The sequence below is a fragment of the Macaca nemestrina genome, chromosome 19 (assembly GCF_043159975.1).
Source record: "Macaca nemestrina isolate mMacNem1 chromosome 19, mMacNem.hap1, whole genome shotgun sequence".
Classification (NCBI taxonomy): Eukaryota; Metazoa; Chordata; class Mammalia; order Primates; family Cercopithecidae; genus Macaca; species Macaca nemestrina.
Window position 1 is genome coordinate 65627363 of NC_092143.1, and position 22597 is coordinate 65649959.

At 38.1% G+C, this 22597-nt stretch overlaps 1 protein-coding gene across 2 annotated transcripts in view; it reads right to left on the reverse strand.

Moving 5' to 3' along the window:
• Nucleotides 1-22597, reverse strand: part of LOC105465340 (TATA-box binding protein associated factor 4b) — a 166435-nt gene that overhangs the window by 67656 nt on the left and 76182 nt on the right. For both annotated transcript variants that reach the window (XM_011713758.3, XM_011713762.3), the window contains 3 exons: nucleotides 17164-17333; nucleotides 11338-11468; nucleotides 5330-5455 (listed from right to left, as the gene is read on the reverse strand). In XM_011713758.3, the coding sequence (XP_011712060.2) occupies nucleotides 5330-5455; nucleotides 11338-11468; nucleotides 17164-17333 (427 nt within the window). The remainder of the gene's footprint in view (nucleotides 1-5329; nucleotides 5456-11337; nucleotides 11469-17163; nucleotides 17334-22597) is intronic.

Here is a 22597-nt window from a genome sequence, read left to right on the forward strand (position 1 = left end):
AAAAAAAAAAAAGGCTCTGGCCACTCTGTAGAGAATGCACTGTAGGGATCCAAGATTGAACGCAAAGGCACACAGAGCAATTTGTAGACTGCCCTAAAACAACTGTTGTGAAGAAGAGGCTGACTGGAAAGATAAGGGCAGCGTGGACTAGCATCAAAGCACAGAAGATAACAAATGGTTGCATTCTAAACATATCTTTGCAGGTAAAACTGATCAGATTTGTTGACAGGATGGATGTCGGTGATGAAGTAAAGAGAGGAATCAAGGATGACTCCTGGGATTTTGGCCCAAGCATCTTGGAGGATGGTAACTGCAACTTTCTAAGAGTGTAGAGATCTAAGAAAAAGCAGATTTAGGGGAAGAGAACTCAATGGTCAATTCAACATGCCTAGTTAGAAGTCTAATATCCTAAGTTGGGCACAAGTTTGGCACATTCAAGGATCAGAAAGGTCAGTGTGCCTGGAGCAGAGTAGGTGACAAGGCAAGCTCAGAGAGGCAGGTGGGTGCCAAATAACATAAGGCCTTTTAAAATTTGGTAGGAAGTTTACATTTTAAGTGCAACAGGAAGCCACTGAAAGCTTTTAAGCAAAAGAGACACACATGATTTGTTATAAAAACATTCTGACCATAGTAGGAGAAATAGAAGAATGGATTGTAGAAGGAAAAGAAGGTTACTTAGAAGATAGTATAAAAGTCCAAGTGAAAGATGAATTAGACTAGAGTAATGACAATAGTGATGAAGAAAAGTTGGATACATTTTAGAAATAATATAGGAGGTGGTTTGGATGTGGGGAGAGAGGAGACACAGAATAGAGTTAAAGATGATGCCTATGTTTTTCAGCTTGAATGTCTGGGAAGACGGTGGTGTCATTTATTGAGTCAAGAAAATCTATAAGAGTAAAAGGTATTTAGGGGGGAGGAATAACAGGAGCTGTTTTGGACATATTAATTTTGAAGTAACTATTAGCCAATGAAGTCATGTCAAGTAGGGAGTTAATGGTATGAGTCCAGATTTTCGTAATGCACGCTGAAATGGAGATACAAACTTAAGAGGGAATGAAGACAGAGAAGGTGGCATAGGATTGAAGGCTACTAAATCCAACATTTAGACGTCTGGTAAAGAAGGAAAAGCCAAAGGAGATAAAGAGCAAGTATAATACCTTATTATAGCCAATAATAACTAGTATTTAATAGTTTATGACCTTGTTTACAACACAGTAAGTGGAAATAAAATACCAATAATCCACCTCATTACAATGACTAAGTGCTTACTTATAACACTTGAAGGCTCAAGAAAGAGCATCTTTCTGTCCCATCTTGCTGCTCTTCCCAGTGCAGTGGGTGTCAATGTGGGGACTGAGTATGTGGGACAGCAGGAAGTAGCACAGTGACAAGGCTGTGGTGCCCCATATCCTTACGGGGAACTGGGGCATGTGAAAGTATAGGCCAGTGGTGAAGAATACAAGGTGGTGAGGGAGTGGAGGTCTCATCAAGGAATGGGTCTGTGAGCGTGGTGGCCAATTACACAGACAATGAAATGGGGTGGGGAATTTAGTAATAGCAGACAGAGGAGTCAGCCAGCATGGCTAGTTGAGAGATTAGTCACATCGATTAAATAACTGATAGAGAACATAAGTTAAATATATCAAGGATAATGGGAGCCAAGTTTCTCAAGACTGGAGAACGTTTTTACAAACAGGGAGAGATTAAGGGTAGAAAGGACTCTGAGGCACTGGATTGGAGTTGCAGGTATCCATATGAACTCACGGTTTTATAATACATACACAGATATAGAAATAGTTACAGATGGACATTTGTGTGTATATATATGTGTACATATACACATACCATATATACATTTCCTAGATCTGTCCACTGAGAAGGGCCTACATGTAATGACACCCTTTTAGCAATGAGTATACTGTATGACCTAAGGTTGGTTTCTGAATGTTATCCTCAACTGAAAAGAAGGCAGGCTTCTTAGAGAAATGGCTGATTTCAGGGCTAAAGCATGAAAAGTATAAGCTGGGCCCGGAGTGCCTTGTGCCTGAAAGTGAGGACATGCTCAGTGAGTGATGGATGGAGGGACAGAAGATGGATGACTAAGGGATAGAAGGGCCAGCTGGAAGGGTCTCCCACTCAGGGGCAATTTGAGCAACAAAATAAATGACAGTAATGAATTACAACCTAGTAAGACAAAGAGAAATCATGAGCCCATACTAATATGAATAAAGAAAGAAAGCTCTTCCACATGGTAGGGTGCTAATAAAAGGAGGAGAGTTGATGGGAATAAAGATTTGACATTTTACAACCATGACAGAGGTAGCTGATTTAGGCAGACATCACAACAGATGCTATGGTTAACAAATAGAGGTTTGATGAGGAACTGGATATTGGCATGATCTTAGAACGCCTTCCTAGGAAAAACTAATTGATTACAAAGGGAAAAATGAGGCTGGGCAATATAGTGAGACTCTATCTCTGAAAAACTAAAAAATTTATCCAGGTGTGGTGGCATGTGCCTGTAGTCCCAACTACTTGGGGGGCTAAGATGGGAGGATTGCTTAAGCCCAAGAGGTCAAGGCTGCAGTGAGCAGTGATCACACCACTGCACTCTAGTCTGGGCAACAAAGCGAGACCCTGTCTCAAAAAAATAAAAATAAAAAACGAGAAGTGTGGGAGACGGCAAGTTTAAAATGGAGAGAACTAGTAGGTACCAATATGACCCTTTTGATATGATCAGCTTGGAAGAGTGTAGCATTTCTGTGCATTCCTGCCAAGCATGCTTGACCTAAGTCAAATCATAAGGAAATATCAAACGAGCCCTGGTTGAAGGTCATCTTACAGAAAGTTAGGCTTATACTATTGACAACTGTCAAGGGCATAAAAGAGAAAGACTGAGAAACCCTAAAAGAATCTGAAACGAGATGACAACTATATGAAACACAAATTCCTGAATGGGAAAACGGACCATGAAAGAGAGACATGGTTGAGCCAGCTAGTGAAATCAGAATGGGTGCTGTGCATTAGATGACAGTGTTACATATGAAAATGTTCAGGAGTGGGGGTACATGATGTCTGAAGACTACTTTCAAAAAACTTAAGAAAAGAAAAATGGCTGGGCACAGTGTCTCATGCCTGTAATTCCAGCACCTTGGGAGGCTGAGGCAGGAGGACTGCTTGAGTCTAGGAATTTGAGACCAGCTTGAGCACTGTAGGGAGATCCTGTCTCTATAAAAAAATCAAAATTTAGCCAGGCATGGTGGTGTGCCTGTAGTCCCAGCTACTTAAGAAGCTGAGATGGGAGGATTGCTTGAGCTTGAGAGGTGAACACTGCAGCAAGCCACTGTACTCCAGCCTAGTGACAGAGTGAGACTGTCTCAAAAAGAAAAAGAAAAACAAAAGGAAAGAGAAAGAGGAAAGAAAGGTAGGAGGGGAGAGGAAGAAAGAAAGGGAGGAAGAGAGAAAGTGGGGAAGGGAAGAAGAGAGGAACAGAGGGAGAGGATTAATGATTGTGTGTATAGAAAGGGTAATGAAAAGGGTAGAGATAAGGCCAGATGCAGTGGCTCATTCCTGTAATCTCAGCACTTTGGGAGGCTGAGGCAGGCAGATCAAGCTCAGGAGTTGGAGACCACCCTGGGCAACATGCTGAAACCCCGTCTCTACTAATATACAAAAAAATTCGCTGGGCATGGTGGTGAGCGCCTATAGTCCTAGCTACTCAGGAGGCTTAGGTAGGAGAATTGCTGGAGGCTGGGAGGCAAAGGTTGCAGTGAGCCGAGATCGTGCCACTGCACTCTAGCTTGAGCTACAGAATGAGACTGTCTCAAAAAACAAAAAATAAAACAAAAAGGGTAGAGATGAAGCAAATGCAGTAAAATGTTAAAATTGGGGGAATCTGGAAAAGGGGGCTGAGAGTACTTTGTACAGTTTTGGCAACTTTTTCTGTATTAAATAATTTCAAAATAAATCAGGTTTTTTTTTTGGTTTGATTTATTTATTTATTTATTGGAGATGGAGTCTTGCTCTGTCACCAGGCTGTAGTGTAGTGGCGCAATCTCAGCTCACTGCAATCTCCGCCTTTCGGGGTTCAAGCGATTCCCCTGCCTCAGCCTCCCGAGTAGCTGAGACTACAGGCATGCACCATCACACCCGGCTAATATTTATATTTTTAGTAGAGATGGGGTTTCACCATGTTGGCCAGGATGGTCTCAATCTCCTGACCTCGTGATCCACCCACCTCAGCCTCCCAAAGTGCTGGGATTACAGACATGAGCCACTGTGCCCGGCCTCAAAATGAATTAGTTTTTAAAAAAGCAATTGCTGTGTGATTAGGAACAAATACTCTAAAAAGGGAAGCTATCAGCAACACTAGAAATTAAAACAAATGTGCTTAAAACAAAAATTAAGACGCCAGTGCTCAGCCTTTAAGATTTCTCATAATGGCCCCAAGCCTATGAAGAAATATGGAGCTTCAAAATGGAAACTGTAGTGGAATTAGCTTTTACCTCATCTGACACTAACAGCCCAGGTAAACGTTTAAATAAGGGAGAAGGGAAATAAATAGCCTCGGCCAGGCGGTGGCTCACGCCTGTAATCCCAGCACTTTGGGAGGCCGAGGAAGGCGGATCACCCGAGGTCAGGAGTTCCAAGACCAACCTGGCCGACGTGGTGAAACCCTGTCTCTACTAAAACACACACACACACACACACACACACACACACACACACACACACACAATTAGCCAGGCATGGTTGCAGGTACCTGTAGTCCCAGCTACTCAGGAGGTTGAGGCAGAGAACTGCTTAAACCCAGGAGGCAGAGGTTGCAGTAAGCCGACATCATGCCACTGCATTTCAGCCTGGGTAACAGCGCAAGACTCTGTCTCCAAAAATAAAATAAAATAAATAAGCCTCACCACTCTTTTACTCTATTTCCACCCAGCCTGTATTTTGTTCCAAATTACTAATTTTACCCATCACCTTCCTGTCTACTTTCCAAATTTTCCTCTCTTAACTTCAACTTGGCATGTATTCAATTGGATTCCTAAAAAGACCCTGAAATTTTACAAAACATTTCACCTGGGGTTGAGGATAGGGAGAGCACATAGGAAATGTGAGAAGACAAAAGATTATGATTCATTAAACTAAATGAACTGAAAGCCACCACACCATCCTGGCTGTGAGACATCCTATTAGTAATTTCATTTTAGGAAATCCTCTAGAGAAATCTAAAGGCCTAATAAAACCAAGACAGTCAACCAATGATAAAGCCTCCTCTGACCACATTGCCAGGCCACGTTCACTCATAAATCACACTGGCCCTTACCTTGGCTGCCTTAAGTAACATTTCTCTTTCTTCTAAATCCTTTCTCTGCTTCTCCAATTGATCCAGCTTTTCAAGAAATTTGAGCTGTGACCTGGTATCACTACACAGGATGTAATTTTCACTTGCCTGGGAAAAAAAAAGAAAACAGAAAGTCTTGATCGTGGGCCGCACATTCTACATTAGGTACTGCATAAACCTGCTAAAGACAGGAATACCAACATAAATAGGAAGCTAAACTTTCAGAAGGTAATGATTTTGTTTCTATTAAGCAAACATCCCCCCATACCCACTCCACCAGAAAAGAAACTTTAATCATCCTTAAAATTTGAGAGATGATTAACCAGTTATGTTTCAAAGAACTTTGCTAGTAAACATCATTGCAGGGTGCAGAGGGAGGAATTAAGCCAAGCAGATCCTTCCAACAATAGGAAGTAGAAACTAAAGAGTGTTCTATTCACCAGTAACCTAAATCTTTAAGATTATTATCTACCTCAGCAGAAATTAATATAAGTAATTAAATCTTAGTTTTGTGAAAGACAAAAAGCAAGAAACAATCACCTCACTGAAAAATACACCAAAGATGAAAGTTATCACCTTGGTTACCATGGTTAGATTGGTTTAACCTTGACAACCGAATATAACTTCTATCAAAATACAACCCAAGTGAAGATGGCAAACATTAAAATCTTGAAATGCTATTTTGAGGATTACTCAGAGGTGTGAATTTGGACAGAAGCTGTGGTCAAAGAAATTTAGTATACAATTTATAAATGAGAGCCATAACAGACATGTAAATTGTCTTAATTATTCCACAAAATGATAAAATGCAAATTGCTCAATTTATTCTGTGTGTGTAAAACAGTGCTTTCCCACCTAAGTATTTTCTAATTTTCTTCACCTATATAGCTGCCTCTTTCTCCTCTATGAGTGTGTATAGGCAGGAGTGGGGGATGGGGTTAGGGGAGGTGATGGGACAGGGAGAACTTTCTAATCAATGTTTAAGACATCTTGCCATCTACTCATCTCAATAATTCAGATATTCAAGAGAAACTGTATAGTAGAAAAATTGAAGGTCTTTAAACAACAGTCAGTGCCTGGCCTGGAAATCATGAGTACCACACCATTCCTATCTTTGTTTTATCCCCCTGCTTATGGCTGATTCAATTAACTGGGACTGAGGGATTTCATATGCCCAAGATTCTTTTTAAATTAAATTTTTATTGTTAGTATTTAACTAGATCAAAAGAGTATTACATAGTTTAAGGAACAAGGATATATTAGTGCTACTTATTTTACTTCATGTTTAATACAAAAAGAATTCTCAACTGTTTTTTAAGTTAAATAACACAAGATAGAATATGGAATACATTATAAGCTAACCATAGAGGTTAAATATAATAACCAGTGGTTTCTTAAATACTTAATCTTTACCATTTTTGTGTTTAGACACTCTGGAAATAGTTTAACGATGGGATTTAATTTAAAAGGGACAGCAAATACTAAATTAAAAAGGGGCACAGACTTTTAAATTTTAGCCCAATCATATTCCCATGCTAAGATTCCTTCCTCTCTCTCCCCCAACTCATATACAACGACCTCTGACGTTCGCATCCTTTTCTCTTCCATATCAAAATGAGTGCCTTCCCTATTCATATTAAGTGCCTTCCCTATTCACATTAAGTCTATAAACAAATGAGTGCCTTCCCTATTCATATTAAGTCTATAACCTTATTTAAACAACAGTAACCCCAATCTTATGTTGCTTCCTGTATACCTAGCTGGCCTACCTGAAGACTTCACACACCAACAGAGTAGGGCTTTACAATGTTAAGGTCACTGCCTATTAAATGGTTTAGCCATGAAAATGTAATGACCCAGACCAAAATGATATCAGCACCATCAAATGAATCCCATCTAAAGCAACCAGTATATACCTTTCAACTGGAAAACTCTGAATGAAGCTTCTCCATGGCCACAGGCATACAGGCGACTATAACATATCTTCAGTGGGAAAACACCTGGTACCCAGATCAAAAGCTCTGTACTACAAGTCACTTTCTACTTATGTACTTAGATCTCAGTTTATGACTAATGATTAATTAAAGAATTATATCAAACCAGGTGAAAGATTATCAAAAGTAAATGGATGTTCCAGAGTGGAAAGAGATGGGGGGATTTCACTTTTTTAATAACAGTAACTCACTTTTATAAAATCTATGGGGTAGAATTTCCTACACTGTACAGATAAAAATAAATCCTATCAGGGATGAACTGAAATACAAGGACAGGGATAAAGCTGGGACATAAAGATTATTACAAACAAAGATTAAAAAATAACAGTTATTTCAAACTGAATCCAAATATAACCAAATGATAATTATTTTGACTTAAAAGGGCTGATAATATTTCGTTATTTTCTATATATGCAACGGTAGACAGTGGCATCAGCTGTATTAACGAATGAGTGTAGGAAAAGGAAAGCTCAGGAAAATCAGTCAGAATAGGTAGTATACAAGACAGCAAGTTAAGGAGGTGTTAGCTTTAAGCTAACTTAGCGAGGTCTTCTAGGTGGGGGAGGTACTATCCATTTTGCCTACTACAACTAAATGTTTGGAAATATGCTACTGATACACAACAAAAGAATTCCAGCTGAAAGCTATACACAATAGAGCTTTGAATGCCATTCAATAAATATTACTTTAAAAAATTCTATTCCATTGTAAATTATACTTATTATGTTTTATATAGAAACTGCCTACTATAAATCAAGATGTACTCATGTGGCCAGGCACGGTGACTCACACTTGTAATCCCAACACTTTGGGAGGTCAAGGCGGGTGGATTGCTTGAGGCCAGGAGTTTGAGACCAGCCTGGCCAACATGGCGAAACCCCATCCCTACTGAAAAAGGTATTCATGTATCTCTGAAACAGCAGTGTGATTAAGGCAGAAGTAGGGAGAATACAAGTTTGAAAAACTGTAAGATAGTTTAAAAAGTTAAAGTAATAAGTCAAAAATATGTCTATAATTTTCCCACAGCACAAAATTAAAGCTAAGCTGATAACAATCCAAACTAGATTGTAGATTTAGGATGTTAATTGTAATCTCTATGGTAATGGCTAAGAAGATATCTAAATACATCCAAAACGAAATGAGAAGGGGATCAAGATGGAACAAAACAAAAACAATCAATTAAACATAAGAAGCAGAGGAAGTGAGGAACACAAAACTTATAAGGCATACAGAAAACAAATAGCAAAATAGAAGTTACTTCTTATCAGTAATTACATTTTAAATGTAAATAGATTAAGCTCTTCAAAGAGACTAGCAGAATGAATTTTAAAAAATGATCAAACTATATGCTGTCTACAGTTTAGTTGAAACCATATCAGTATGTTGAAAGTGAAAGGATGGAAAAAGATATTCCATGCAAGTAACAAAAGAAAGTAATATCAGACAGTATAGACTTTAAGTACAAAACTGTTAAAAGAGACAAAGAAATTATTATATATTGATAAAAAGGTCAATTCATCAAGAAGATACACACATCAAACCAGAGTTCTCAAATATACGAAGCAAACAAACACTGACAGAATTTTGTTTTAAAAACAGTTCCACAGCATGGGCAACATAGTGAGTCCCAGTTTCAAAAAAAAAAAACAGTTGGGATGGTGGCACATGCCTGTTAGTCTTAGCTACTGGAGAAGCTGAGGTGGGAGGGTGGCCTGCGGTGGGAGGGTGGCTTGAGCCCAGGAGTTCGAGGTTGCAATGACCTATGATTGCACCACTGCACTCCAGCCTGGGTGACAGAGTGAGACCCTGTCTCTAAAACAAAAAGAAAAAAAGAGTTCCACAATAGTTGAAGATTTTAATACCGCACTTTCAATAATGAATAGAACATCCAGATGGATGGTCAATAAGGAAACAGAGGACTTAAGGAAACAGTTGGATAAACCAACTATATCTATCAGGCATCTATGAAACAAGAGCAGAATACACATTCTTCTCAAGTGCACATGAAACATTCTCCAGGATACAATGTATGTTAAGTCATAAAACAAGCCTTAATAAATTTTAAATGAATGATTCATACCAAGTATCTTCTCTGACCACAACTGAATGCAGCTAGAAACCAACAACAAAGGAAAACTGGAAAATTCCCAAATATTTGGACATTAAACAACATACTCTTAAACAGTCACAAAGCATCAATAAATCTCAAAAGAAATGAGAAAATATTTAAAGATAAATGAAAACGACAACACAACATACCAAAATTTATGGAATGCAGTGAAAGCAGTACTCAGAGGGAAATGTATAGCAGTAAATGCCTACATTATAAAAGAAAGATCTCAAATAAAAGACCTAACTTTACATCTTATGAAACTAAAAAAAAAAGGAGCAAACTAAGCCTGAAGCTTAGAAAGAATAAAATGATATAAAAACTAGAGTGGAGCTAAATGAAATCGAAAATAGATAAACGAAAGAGAAAATTAATAAAACCAAAAGTTGCTTCTTTGAAAAGCTCAACAAAATCAACACATCATTCACTTTACTAGCAAAGAAGAAAAAGAGAGAAGATGCAAATAACAAAAATCAGTAATGTAAGGGAGATCATTACTATTGACCTTACAGAAATAAAAGGTTACAAGAAAGTATTATTAACAGTCCTATGCCAACAAATTAGATAACCTAGGCGAAATGAAAAAATTCCTAGAAACACAAAATTAATATCTTTATTTTTATGTGTTTCTAGGAATTATAAAATACTGATATTAATGTTTTGTTTTTGTCATAGCTTTTTATCCTGTTGATCACATATTCCTGTCAGTCCAGCAAATTTTCACAAAGATTTATGCAAGTGAGGACCTCAGCAATCATATGTAGTTTTTCCAACATTCTAAATGAAGCAGAAAGGAAAAAAAAAAATAATATGATTCCTCCAGGGAACTTACTGGTGGTGTAGTAGCTGACAATTTCCTAGTTTCCCTTAACCTTTGACTAGGATATCATGGCAATGACTATTCTTTCAGATTCAAAATCTCTTAAGGTTACCTATATACCATCTTGTTCAAAATCTAGCTATAAACATTTCTTGAAAAAAGAGAAACAGTTATCTTATTTATTTATTTATTTTCATCTCCCGTTACCTTCTCTTTTCATCCCTAATCACCCAATATATTCGCTCTCCTCCAACACTACATGAAGTGCTTTTACCTTGATAACAGCAAGTCATTTGGTTCCTACCACTAGGGATACAAGCTATTCCTGCATTTAGTTTTTTTAATAAAAGTAACCAATAACACTAAGTAGCATCAATATGAGCACTCAATGCAATCATTTAACTTATTAAAAGGAACAGAGGATGAACAAGTAGAAATATCTAACGTAGAACATAAGGACTATAGTTAGTAATATATTGTTTTCAGGATTTCTGCTAAATGAGTAGATTATAGCTGCTCTTGCCACAGGGGGGAAAATGGGTATATTTGAGATAATGAAAATGTTAATTTGTTCAACTAAATAGTAATAATTTTACTATATATGTGTATCTTATAACACGTTGTATACCTTAAATATTAATATATACAATAAAATTTATTTTAAAATAAATAAATCTCTGCAAAACTGAAAGGCAAAAAAAAAAAAAAAAAAAAGGAACATGAACGCTAGGAGAGTGCGGAACACTGAAGAGGACACAGCAGCCGATATTCCATTCTAACGTAGCTTTCCTTCCCCACCAAACGCTTAAGAAAGAGAAGCCTCGGGCAGAACAGATACATATTTCAATCTACAGTGACATAGAAGCTTTTAATATCATTCTGAATTCCATTTTGATTGTATTTGTCATGTAAGCATATCTAAATAAGAATGAGACTTTGATTTTTCTACTAATACGAAATACAAGTCTCAACCATTCCTTTAAAAATGTGTTTAGAATATCAATCCACACCCAAAAGACTACCTATAACACTCGAGAGTTTATACTTCTTTAACGATTTCCTTTACCTTGTAAGTAGTCATTCGATGCTGAGCAATTGCAGTCAGTTTTTCTAGAAGGCCTCGTAGTCGTTCCTGTGTTGCATGGGAGATCAAGTTCACAGCATCAGAGTTAAGTTCTGTAATGTCATGCTTTTTACCTGCGGAAGCAGAGAAAATCCATTACGTGTTTTAGTAGTGGCTGATAATTGAAATAATTAGCACAGCAGGTATTCTGTTCCCCCTGGAAGTCATACCCATTATGAATAAAGGTTTGGAGATTATGATTTTCCTAGTAAAGTCACAACTTCAAAGATCTTAGACATTACATTAATAAAACCTAGCCTGAAGCCTTAGAAAATATAGACATTGTTTCACTTAGCCTCTAGAATCATTCTCCTTGCAAGGTCATTTATAGGACAAAGTTAATAAGAACACAAATCAAGTCTACTGTTCAGGGAGGAAAACGGTAACTGCAGAAATTAGTACCATATTCTGTTAATTTTAGTAATTAAAAAAATAGAAAATTACATTTCGCCCTGTTTGACACTGTTAACAATTTATGACATTTATTTAAATGAATTCAGATTGTGAGTCTCTGTTAATGCCTTGTCTACAAGACATACCTATATTCCTTTTGTCTATTACCAATCATGCTTACTTTGCACTAACTGATGTTCTGATATATCCACTTAGTAGTCAATTTACAAGTTCAAATGGGTTCAAAACCTCATCGTTTCACCTACCTAGCTGAATAACTTCTCTCTCACCAGATTTCCTTTCCATGAATAAACCAAACTTCTTCCTTCTGCTAACTAGCAAGAAAGTTTCAGGAAAACAATTTGGACCACATACTCAGAGTCAGAAGTTCATTTATAAATCAACCTTATCAGTATTTAAATAGTACTTCTCAGCCCAGTGAAACCACTTACATCAACAAAGGCCTAAATCTAAAGATACAGGCAATTAGGTAATCTATTTTAAATGGGCTTTTTAAAAAGCACTGCTGTGATTGTTTTCAACACATACACATGAATTTTTAAAATATTATAGTTTGATTTTATATTTTAATTTATCTGAAATATACTCATATTCTCATCAAAGGGTGAACTACAGAAAAAAATATGCTTGAATTAAAAGTCAACAACTCAAATACATTCTTTGATATTATATAATGAAAGCAAATAGGAAGATACAAAATTAATCAACTTCTCCTAAACCAGCCCTTCAAAATGTAAGTCATTACTTGTAACAAAGCTGAATTCCTCTCTAATCTCAGATTCAGGCAGGGAAAAAAATTCTACAAAGTCAACTCTACTTTAATAAAACCCTCAGCATAGGCCAGGCATGGTGGCACACGCCTATAACCCCAGCACTTTGGGAGGGCAAGGCAGGTGGATCACCTGAGGTCAGGAGTTCAAGACCAGCCTGACTAACATGGTGAAACCCTGTCTCTACTAAATACAAAAAAAATAGCTGGACGTGGTGGTGCATGCCTGAAATCCGAGCTACATGGGAGGCTGAGACAGGAGAATCGCTTGTACCTGGGAGGCAGAAGTTGAAGTGAGCCAAGATCACACCATTGCACTCCAGCCTGGGCAACATGAGCAAAACTGCGTCTCGAAAAAAATAAAAATTAAAATAAAACCCTCAGCATAAACAAATAGTGGGGTCTACTATAAAAGAAAAAGTACAATCTTATTTTTTATATTATTTTTATTTTATTTTTTTTATTTTTTGAGATGGAGTCTTGCTCTGTCATCCAGGCTGGAGTGCAGCGGTGCAATCTCCGCTCACTGCAACCTCTGCCTCCCAGGTTCAAGCAACTCTCCTTCCTCAGCCTCCCAAGTAGCTGGGATTACTTACAGGCGTGCACCATCACACCTTGCTGATTTTTTTTTTTTTTTTTTTTGTATTTTTAGTAGAGTTGGGGTTTCACCATGTTGGCCAGGCTAGTCTCAAACTCCTGATCTCAAGTGATCTGCCCACCTCAGCTTCCCAAAGTGCTGGGATTACAGGTGTAAGCCACCACACCCGGCCTATTATTATTATTTTTGAGACAGGGTCTCACTCTGTCAACCAGGCTGGAATGCAGTGGAACAATCACAGCCCACTGCAACTTCGACCTTCCAGGCTCAAGCAATCCTCCCACCTCAGCCTGCTGAGTAGCTAGAAGCACAGGCATGTGCCAACAGGCCTAGCTAATTTCTTTAGGTTTTTGAAGAGATTGGGTCTCACTATGTTGCCCAGGCTGGTCTCTAGCTTCTGGGCTCAAGCAATCCACCTGCCTCAGCCTCCCAAAGTGCTGGGATTACAGGTACAAGGCACCTTAGTGTTTGAAGAGGAACCTCTGAAAATAATTTCATATGTACTCATAAAACAGAGGTAATTCATCCAACATAAAAATATACATATCTTTTAAATATTAGAAATAAACAAGTGCTGAGATTAAACAATTCTAGGGTTTAGGGAACAAGCAAATGTTGTAATGTCTTCATTAAACTGGTAATAAAATACAACTTAAAAATTACAAAGTAAAATACTGTAGAAAAATTCCCATTTTAAAACAAAACACCCTTTTTAACAAAATCAACAAAACTGATTAAGATCTAGTTGGTGCTTGCACACCGGTTATGTGATTTTACTGAATGTCTGTGCAATTTAAGTAATTAGGAAAAAAAAAAAAAAAAAAAAAACACTGCCATTTTATCTGTTAACACTATTCAAGTAGAAAAATCCTTTCTCCAAAAACAAAATCTTTGGGTAAATTTGTAATTTCTATTTTTAAGAAATAGCCTTGGTTCTGAACCATTCTACAAGGACGGAATTTTATTATAAATGGAAAACATCCCTAAAAATATGTAACTGCATTCACTCTATGACCTTACTTTAAAAAAAAAAAAAAAAAGGCTTAGATAATTCAGAAGTAAGAATTCTTGAAGTTTTCCATATTATTTGACAAGTTTGTACTTCATCACTAAGAACTGAAAATGATTTAAGCCCAGGAGTTCAAGATCAACCTGGGCAACATAGTGAGACCCTGTCTCTACAGAAAAATACAAAAATTAGCCAGATTTAGTAGTGCGCGCCTGTAGTCCCAGCTACTTCAAAAGGTTGAGGCAGGAGGATCATTTGAGCCTGGGAAGTTGGGGCTGCAGTGAGTTGTGATAGCACCACTGCACTCCAGCCTGGGCAACAGAGCAAGACCACATCCCAAAAATAATTAAAAAAAAAAAAAAAAGAAGTAAAAATGCAAATAGTTATTCCCTTATTGTGTTAAATTAGAGGTCACCAAACTATGACTAACAGGCCAAATCTGTTCACTCTTTGTAAGTGAAGTTTTATGGGGATACAGTTGCACGGACTAAATGTTTGCATCTCCCCAAAAGTCATTCATGTTGAAGCTCTAATGCCAGTGAGATGGTATTTGGAATTGGCGCCTTTGGGAGACAATTAGGTCATAAAGGTACTGCCTTCACCCTAAGAAGAGACCAGAGAGCTAGCTAGTTTTCCTTCTGCCATGTGAAAACAAGCAAGATGGCTGTCTGAATACCAGAAAGAAGGCCTTCACCAAGAATCCAACCGTGCTAGCACCCTGATCTCAAATGGCCAACCTCCAGAACTATGAGAAATAAACATTTGCTGTTTAAGCCATCCAATTTATGGTATTTTGTTACAGCAATCCAACATGACTAAGACGATAACTGTGTCCATTTGTTTACATATTGTCTATGGCTGCTTTTGTACTATGACAGCCTAATTGAGCAATTGTGACAGAAACCATATAACCTACAAAAGTGGCAAATATTATCTGCCCTTTGAAGGAAAAAGTTGCTTATCCCTGTCCTAAGTGATCAAAAATGCTTTTAATGCCAAAAAATTTTCTATTTTATAATCAAGGTTTAAACCAAACTGGAAATAAAATTTGGAAGGAGGCTGGGCACAGTGGCTCATGACTGTAACTCCAGCATTTTGGGAGGCCAGCATTTTGGATGACCTGATGTCAGGAGTTCGAGACCAGCCTGGCCAAAATGGTGAAACCCCATCTCTACTAAAAATACAAAAAATTAGCCAGGCATGGTAGTGGGCGCCTGTAATCCCAGCTACTCGGGAGGTTGAGGCAGGAGAATCGCTTGAACCCAGGAGGCGGAGGTTACAGTGAGCCAAGATTGCACCACTGCACTGCAGCCTGGGCGACAAGAATGAAACTCAGCCTCCAAAAAAAAAAAAAAAAAAAAAAAAAGTTGGAAGGGAGGGTAACTGATAAAACTAAGTATCTATTTATATTTCACCAAAGCACTAGATAATTATATGGCAATAAGGAGTTAAGCTACCAATAGATTTCCCAAGCCATCACAGGAAGGTTTAGAGATGAGACTTGTTCCCAAATTAAGGAACTGGTTTCTATGTAATACAAAATACATATGCAAAGAAGAAAATGGAAGAAGTGAAGGAATGAAGGAAGACAGGGAGGGAGGGAAACACGAGCAAAGAGAAAACAAACACATTTTACAATCAGCTCTTCTGGGCTTGAAAGCTCTAGTTTTTCATAATAATGTATTCGCGATTTAAATTAGAAATGTAGGCCAGGCATGGTGGCTCACACCTGTAATCCCAGCACTTTGGGAGATGGGTGGATCACCTGAAGTGAGGAGCTCAAGACCAGCCTGGCTAACATGGCATAACCCCGTCTCTACTAAAAATTCCAAAATTAGCTGGGCATGGCGGTGGGCACCTGTAATCCCAGCTACTCAAGAGGCTGAGGCAGGAGAATCACTTGAACCTGGGAAGCAGAGGTTGCAGTAAGCCAAGATGGCGCCACTGCACTCCAGCCTGGGTGACAAGAATGAGACTCCATCTTGAGGGAAAAAAAAAAAAGAAAACCCTGGTCATTTATATAGCATACAATAGCTAAAGTATTTATTTACTGAGTACCTGTGAAGTAGACCTAAAAATTGTAATAATAACGAACTTCGTAGTTCTTATACCACAGGTCTATAAAAATCAGAAACCTTCACATTTTTGTATCAAGCCTTCATTATAAAATATAAAGGTCTTACTTAAGTATATTTGAAGTTCATTAGTACTGGCCCCCAAAATTTGACACAGGTGAAGACGCCTCCTGGGTTCAAGTGATTCTCGTGCCTCAGCCTCCTGAGTAGCTGAGACTACAGGGGCACCCCACCACACCGGGCTAATTTTCTGTATTTTTAGTAGAGACAAGGTTTCACCATGTTGGCCAGGCTAGTCTCGAACTCCTGACCTCAGGTGATCCGCCCACCTTGGCCTCCGAAAGTGCTAGGATTACAGGCATGAGACACTGTGTCTGGCCGTGTTTTCTTACATTTTCTTTCATACTGCAGCCATCTAACAACTAGTCCTGGACCTAGAGAGGACCCTAAGACTCTAATCTAGTTCTTTTAAAGTAAGAATGGGTTTAAATTTCAAGGTTAAGAAAAGGGAAAGGGAGTTACTTTCTTTGGATGTCCCTGTATTTCATAAACACAAACATGTAACATAAGTGTGCATTAGTACACATATATGCCAAAAGTCCAACTATGGAAGGAATAGGATGGAAAAAAAATAGTATACTATATTACATATTCATGCAAAAATACATTCAACTATTCCTCCATTAAGAAATATGAGTAAAATATTAACCAAACCCAAAACCATGTTATATTAATAATTTTTAAAATAAACTACTTCTTTCTGTAAAGCCCATGAAATCTTGATTTCTAGAATCTTATTTAAGTCTCAGAGTTCCAGGACAACCAACCCAGATTGTCTCTTTTGATAATATTTTCCCTCAAACAGACATGTCTATCAGGTCAATAATCATAACTCTACACTTACCGATGTCTAAAATTCTCTTTTGTAGAGCTCCAATAAAAAGAAATGGTTCATCTTTACATGACTGAATGAGTGTGCCAACCAATTCAGAGTTTGTTGCTAAGATGCAGGCATTTTCTTCATTAAGGTTGACCCCTGCCATAGAAGTCACATCATTGATGTCATCTTCATCTCTAATAGAAAAAAGAAGTTAGAGGTTTTAGGTGTTGTGTGTGTGTGTGTGTGTGTGTGTGTGTGTGTGTGTGTGTGTGTGTGTGTGTGTTTGAGGCGGGGGAGGGGGAAAAGAGAGGTTTCAGAGAGCAAAAGAATTAGAGGTCTCTCCTTGTAACTAACGGCATTACTTTACTTAATTCATCCAATCAAGAGAAGTGAAGAATGGCTATCTTTCCCTGTAAGCTTTTGAAAGTAATTATAGTGTCTCTAACCACCAATGTATATTTAATAACAGAAGGATGAATCAGAAGTAACTTTGTCTTCTAGGTCCCAACTTTCCCTCTCTCATTCTGGCAAATGAGAAACACCAAGAGGCGTTTGGAGTTACACCAAGTCGTCCATAAATCCTCTGCAATGAAAGACAAAGAAATGAAAACAGACATCTTTCTTTTCATCTAAGATGGTTAAAAGTCCATCAGCTGTCCCCAGAGTACTCTACCATTCATTCCACTTATGAAATGATGGAAACAACCTAAATGTCCATCATTATGGAACTTTGTTAAAAATATCAAAATCACAGTGAATATGTACTGATGAGACAGTCTCCGAGATTACTATTAAGTGGTTTAAAAAAAAAAAAAGCAAAACATTATGTATGTATTATATATTACCATCTGTGTTGAATACTATATCTGGGGGGTCCATCTTCTCCTGTACCATCAATAAAGTACACTGGACCCAAGAAAAAAAAATACTATACTTAGAACAATACATAAGAAACTAAAAAAAAGTGGTAACTGGTTGGCTCTAGGCTGGGAACCTGGGTAACAGGGGGATAAAGAAGTGAGGGGAACCCTCACTTTTCCCATTGCATACCTTTTTGTACCTTATGAATTTTGTGTAAAATGTTCACATTACCTAGTCAAATAAATGAGTTTTTAAAATATAAACAAAATGGCGGGGCGTTGTGGCTCACGTCTGTAATCCCACCACTTTGGGAGGCCAAGGAGGGCGGATCACAAGGTCAGGAGATTGAGACCATTCTGGATCACGTGGTGAAACCCCATCTCTACTAAAAATACAAAAAATTAGTTGGGCATGGTGGCAGGCGCCTGTAGTCCCAGCTACTCAGGAGGCTGAGGCAGGAGAATGGCATGAACTTGGGAGGCGGAGCTTGCAGTGAGCTGAGATCACGCCACTGCACTCCAGCCTGGGCGACAGAGCAAGACTCTGTCTCGAAGAAAAAAAAAAAAAAATATATATATATATACACACACATACACACACACACACACACACACAAAATTTATTTTAAGATCTAGTTATTTCCTTAGATTACTAAATCTGTAATAAAATAAGTTTGCCTTCGATATTCTTTTTTCACCTCTCTCAAGCACAGCCTCTCTACCAGTGAGTCAGTAAATTCACACAATATCCTGCTTATTCCTTCTTCTATGCTTTAAAGTTGTTTTTCTCATGGGAATTTCCCTCTCTTCTTATTAACTCAAATGTAGCGTAGCATACTGCGGTACTTCTCAAACAACAGTGTTTTTAGGAAACACCTAGAAAGTATATTTAAGATGCAGGTCTCAATGTCAAACACACATCCAAACAGTACACATGATTCTCATTTGGTAGGCCTATGATGGAGACCAGGGATTTGGAGTTTTCTATCAGGCACACTTAGATGATCATGATACAAATGGTCTAAGGACCACACTAAGAAAAATACTGCTTTATAAAAATTAATACTGATTCTAAAGAGGTCAAGGTTTCAGTACCTGTTCTGACCATTAATAATAGGATGGCTGGGTGCAGTGGTTCACACCTGTAATCCCAGCACTTTGGGAGCCCGAGGTGGGCGGGTCTCCTGAGGTCAGGGGTTCAGCAACAACCTGGCCAATATGGTGAAACCCCGTCTCTACTAAAAATACAAAAATGAGCTGGGCGTGGTTGCATGCCTCTAGTCCCAGCTACTCGGGAGGCTGAGGCAGGAGAATTGCTTGAACCCGGGAGGCAGAGGTTGCAGTGCACTGAGATCATGCCACTCCACTCCAGCCTGGGCTACAGAGTGAGACTTCATCTCAAATAAATAAATAAATAAATAAATAAATAAATAAATAAATAATATTAATAGGATGACCATGGACAAGTTTCTTCCCACTTCTATTCATCAATCCCCTTTTATCTGTAAAATGGGAGTGAAAATGACCCTCTCACGTAATTTTGTATGAAAACTGTATTAGAAACTAAAACTGCATCAGAAACTAAAAATTGGTATTATTTATTCATTTAAAAAATAACAAATATATATCACCATAAATAACATACTTTAATGAAAATTAACATACCAAAATTTTAAAATAGAACAAGAGTGGTACTACCTTCTATTTTTACAAATCTTTTTAAAATCCACTGGTCCTCCTGCATTTTGAATGGGATCTGTTACTCAGGCATGGCTGTGCAACATCATTCATTGGTAATATGGAAAATACTGGTTCACAGAGTTACACAGTTCTTCCAAATTTAGATTCTAATACATAATCCAAAATTACATGTATCTCAACCAATCAGATCAGAAAATACAACTACTGGAAAGCTGTCAAACTCATGGTAATAGATACACGTTTTGTTCAACAACCTCATTTCTTTTTTTCTCTCTCCTTTTTATTAAGACACCCAGGATGGACTCCAGTGGTGCAATCTCAGCTTTCTGTAGCCTTCACTCCCAGAGCTCAGGTGATTCTCCTGCCTCAGCCTCCCAAGTAGCTGGCATTACAGGCATGCGCCACCATGCCCAGCTAATTTGGGGGTTTTTTGTTTGTTTTGTTTGTTTTTGTCTGGAGTGCAATGGCTCCATCTCGGCTCACTGCAACCTCTGCCACCCGAGTTCTCCCTGCCTCAGTCTCCCAAGTAGCTGGGACCACAGGCGCACCACCACACCTGGCTCATTTTTGTATTTTCAGTAGAGATGGAGTTTCGCCATGTTGGTCAGGCTGGTCACCTGACCTCAGGTGATCTTCCCACCTCAGCCTCCCAAAGTGCTGGGATTACAGGCGTGAGCACACACAAGGACAAACAGACTCGTAACACATGAAACAATGAATTATATATGATGAAAGTTAAAATAAGCTAATATACACTAGAGAATCTAATTCCTGTAGTAGGGAAAAAATGGACATTAAAATTGGTAGAGTAATATCATCTATGCAAATAGCACATAATCTGGTCCTATATTATTTTCCAAGAGTGTCTTTCTAAAGTAGTAAAAATCACACTAAAGCCCCTAGTTGTTAGAACACCTTCACTACCAGATATAATATATACATATTATCCATAAACATTTTATTATGTATCTCTAAAATATAAGGACTTAAAATAAATTATCACATAAAAATATTGATATTAATTCCTTATTATCATCACATCTTCAGTTGAAATACAGTTATGCAAACATGCAGAGGTACTATCCTGTTTGCCACTTCTGATTCTGAAGTATGATGGAAACGACATGAATCTCTGGCACCCTCTGGTGTTTAAGCACAATACAGCTTCCCATATTCGCCCCAGCTATACTGACAAGCAGAATAGAAAACAGAATCTTCTTAGCAGAAAAAGTCACAAATGAATCCCCCCAAAAAGTATAAGTTAACAAAATAGTTTTGAAAACCTATGAAAATATCATTCTCTATTATTAAATGTCATACAGTTTGGTCAAGATAAGAGCTAATACTATTCACTACTATTTCTTCTTCTTTAACAAAAGAGCCAACATCGAGGGTCTATTAACAGTTTCATTTAAAAAGTAACTGAAGTAGGGCCAGGCACAGTGGCTCACGCCTGTAATCCCAGCACTTTGGGAGGCCGAGGCAGGTGGATCACGAGGTCAGGAGATCAAGACCATCCTGGTTAACACTGTGAAACTCCGTCTCTACTAAAAAAATATATAAAAAACTAGCCGGGCGTGGTGACAGGCGCCTGTAGTCCCAGCTATTTAGGAGGCTGAGGCAGGAGAATGGCCTGAACCCAGGAGGCGGAGCTTGTAGTGAGCCGAGATCATGCCACTGCACTCCAGCCTGGGAGACAGAGTGAGACTCCGTCTCAAAAACAATAAATAAATAACTGAAGTGATAGTAAGTATCCATGGAAGCAAAATTAAATTTTAAAAAAATCACTATGAAAAGATATATATAAAGCCATGTGTGATTGTGAATTACTAGAAAGTACTGTACAAAAATGAAAAGTGCACCTTTGTACAAAAATATCTAAGAAATAGCTGAGATTATAAATACTCCTTTTTCAAAATTCACCATTTCAACAAATATTTGAGTGATTATTATGAAACAGGCATTGTTCCAAACACTCGGTATACATACAGTGGTAAACAACCATTATTATAAGCTTTCATAGACAATTAAGAAGTGGGAAATACACGGAGGCAAGGGTAAACAAATGAATGAACAAAATAATTTTAGATAAGTACCTCAAGACAGCAGATATGACTGTGGAAGCTACTTTATATTGGTTGGTCAAGCAAAATTTACCTCTCTAAGGAGGTAGATTTGAAATATGAAAGACCATGTCATATGAAGATCGAGGGACAGCTTTCAGTGCATACCACACAGAAAACTGTACAGTGGGTTTTATCAAAATCTCATGTACCCCATTAATATACACCTATGTACCCCCAAAAATTAAACATTAAAAACATTAAAGAAAAGAATATATAAATAAAACTGTACAGTGGGACCATGACTAGTGTGTCTGTAGAACAGAAAGGAGGTAAACAAGGAGCACGGATCCCCAACACCACAGACTGTGATCCTTGCAATTCAGTTTTTCTGAATATGAAAGATAACTTGCTTATGCAATGGCTTTTCAGTTTTTCTGTTACCTACAACCTTACCAAATTCTAACAAATATTAAATTTTTAAATAATTTCAGATGGGAATCTTCTATATCATAAAAAGAAAAATGTTTAAGCCAATTCTCGGCCCCCACGACCCAAATTAACCTAATCACACAATTCGATACAAACTTCATGGAACTGCCATGCTGACTCTAAAATTCATGCTAATTCTAAAATTCATGCACAGCCGGGCGCGGTGGCTCAAGCCTGTAATCCCAGCACTTTGGGAGGCCGAGACGGGCGGATCACGAGGTCAGGAGATCGAGACCATCCTGGCTAACACGGTGAAACCCCGTCTCTACTAAAAAATACAAAAAACTAGCCGGGCGAGGCAGCGGGCGCCTGTAGTCCTAGCTACTCGGGAGGCTGAGGCAG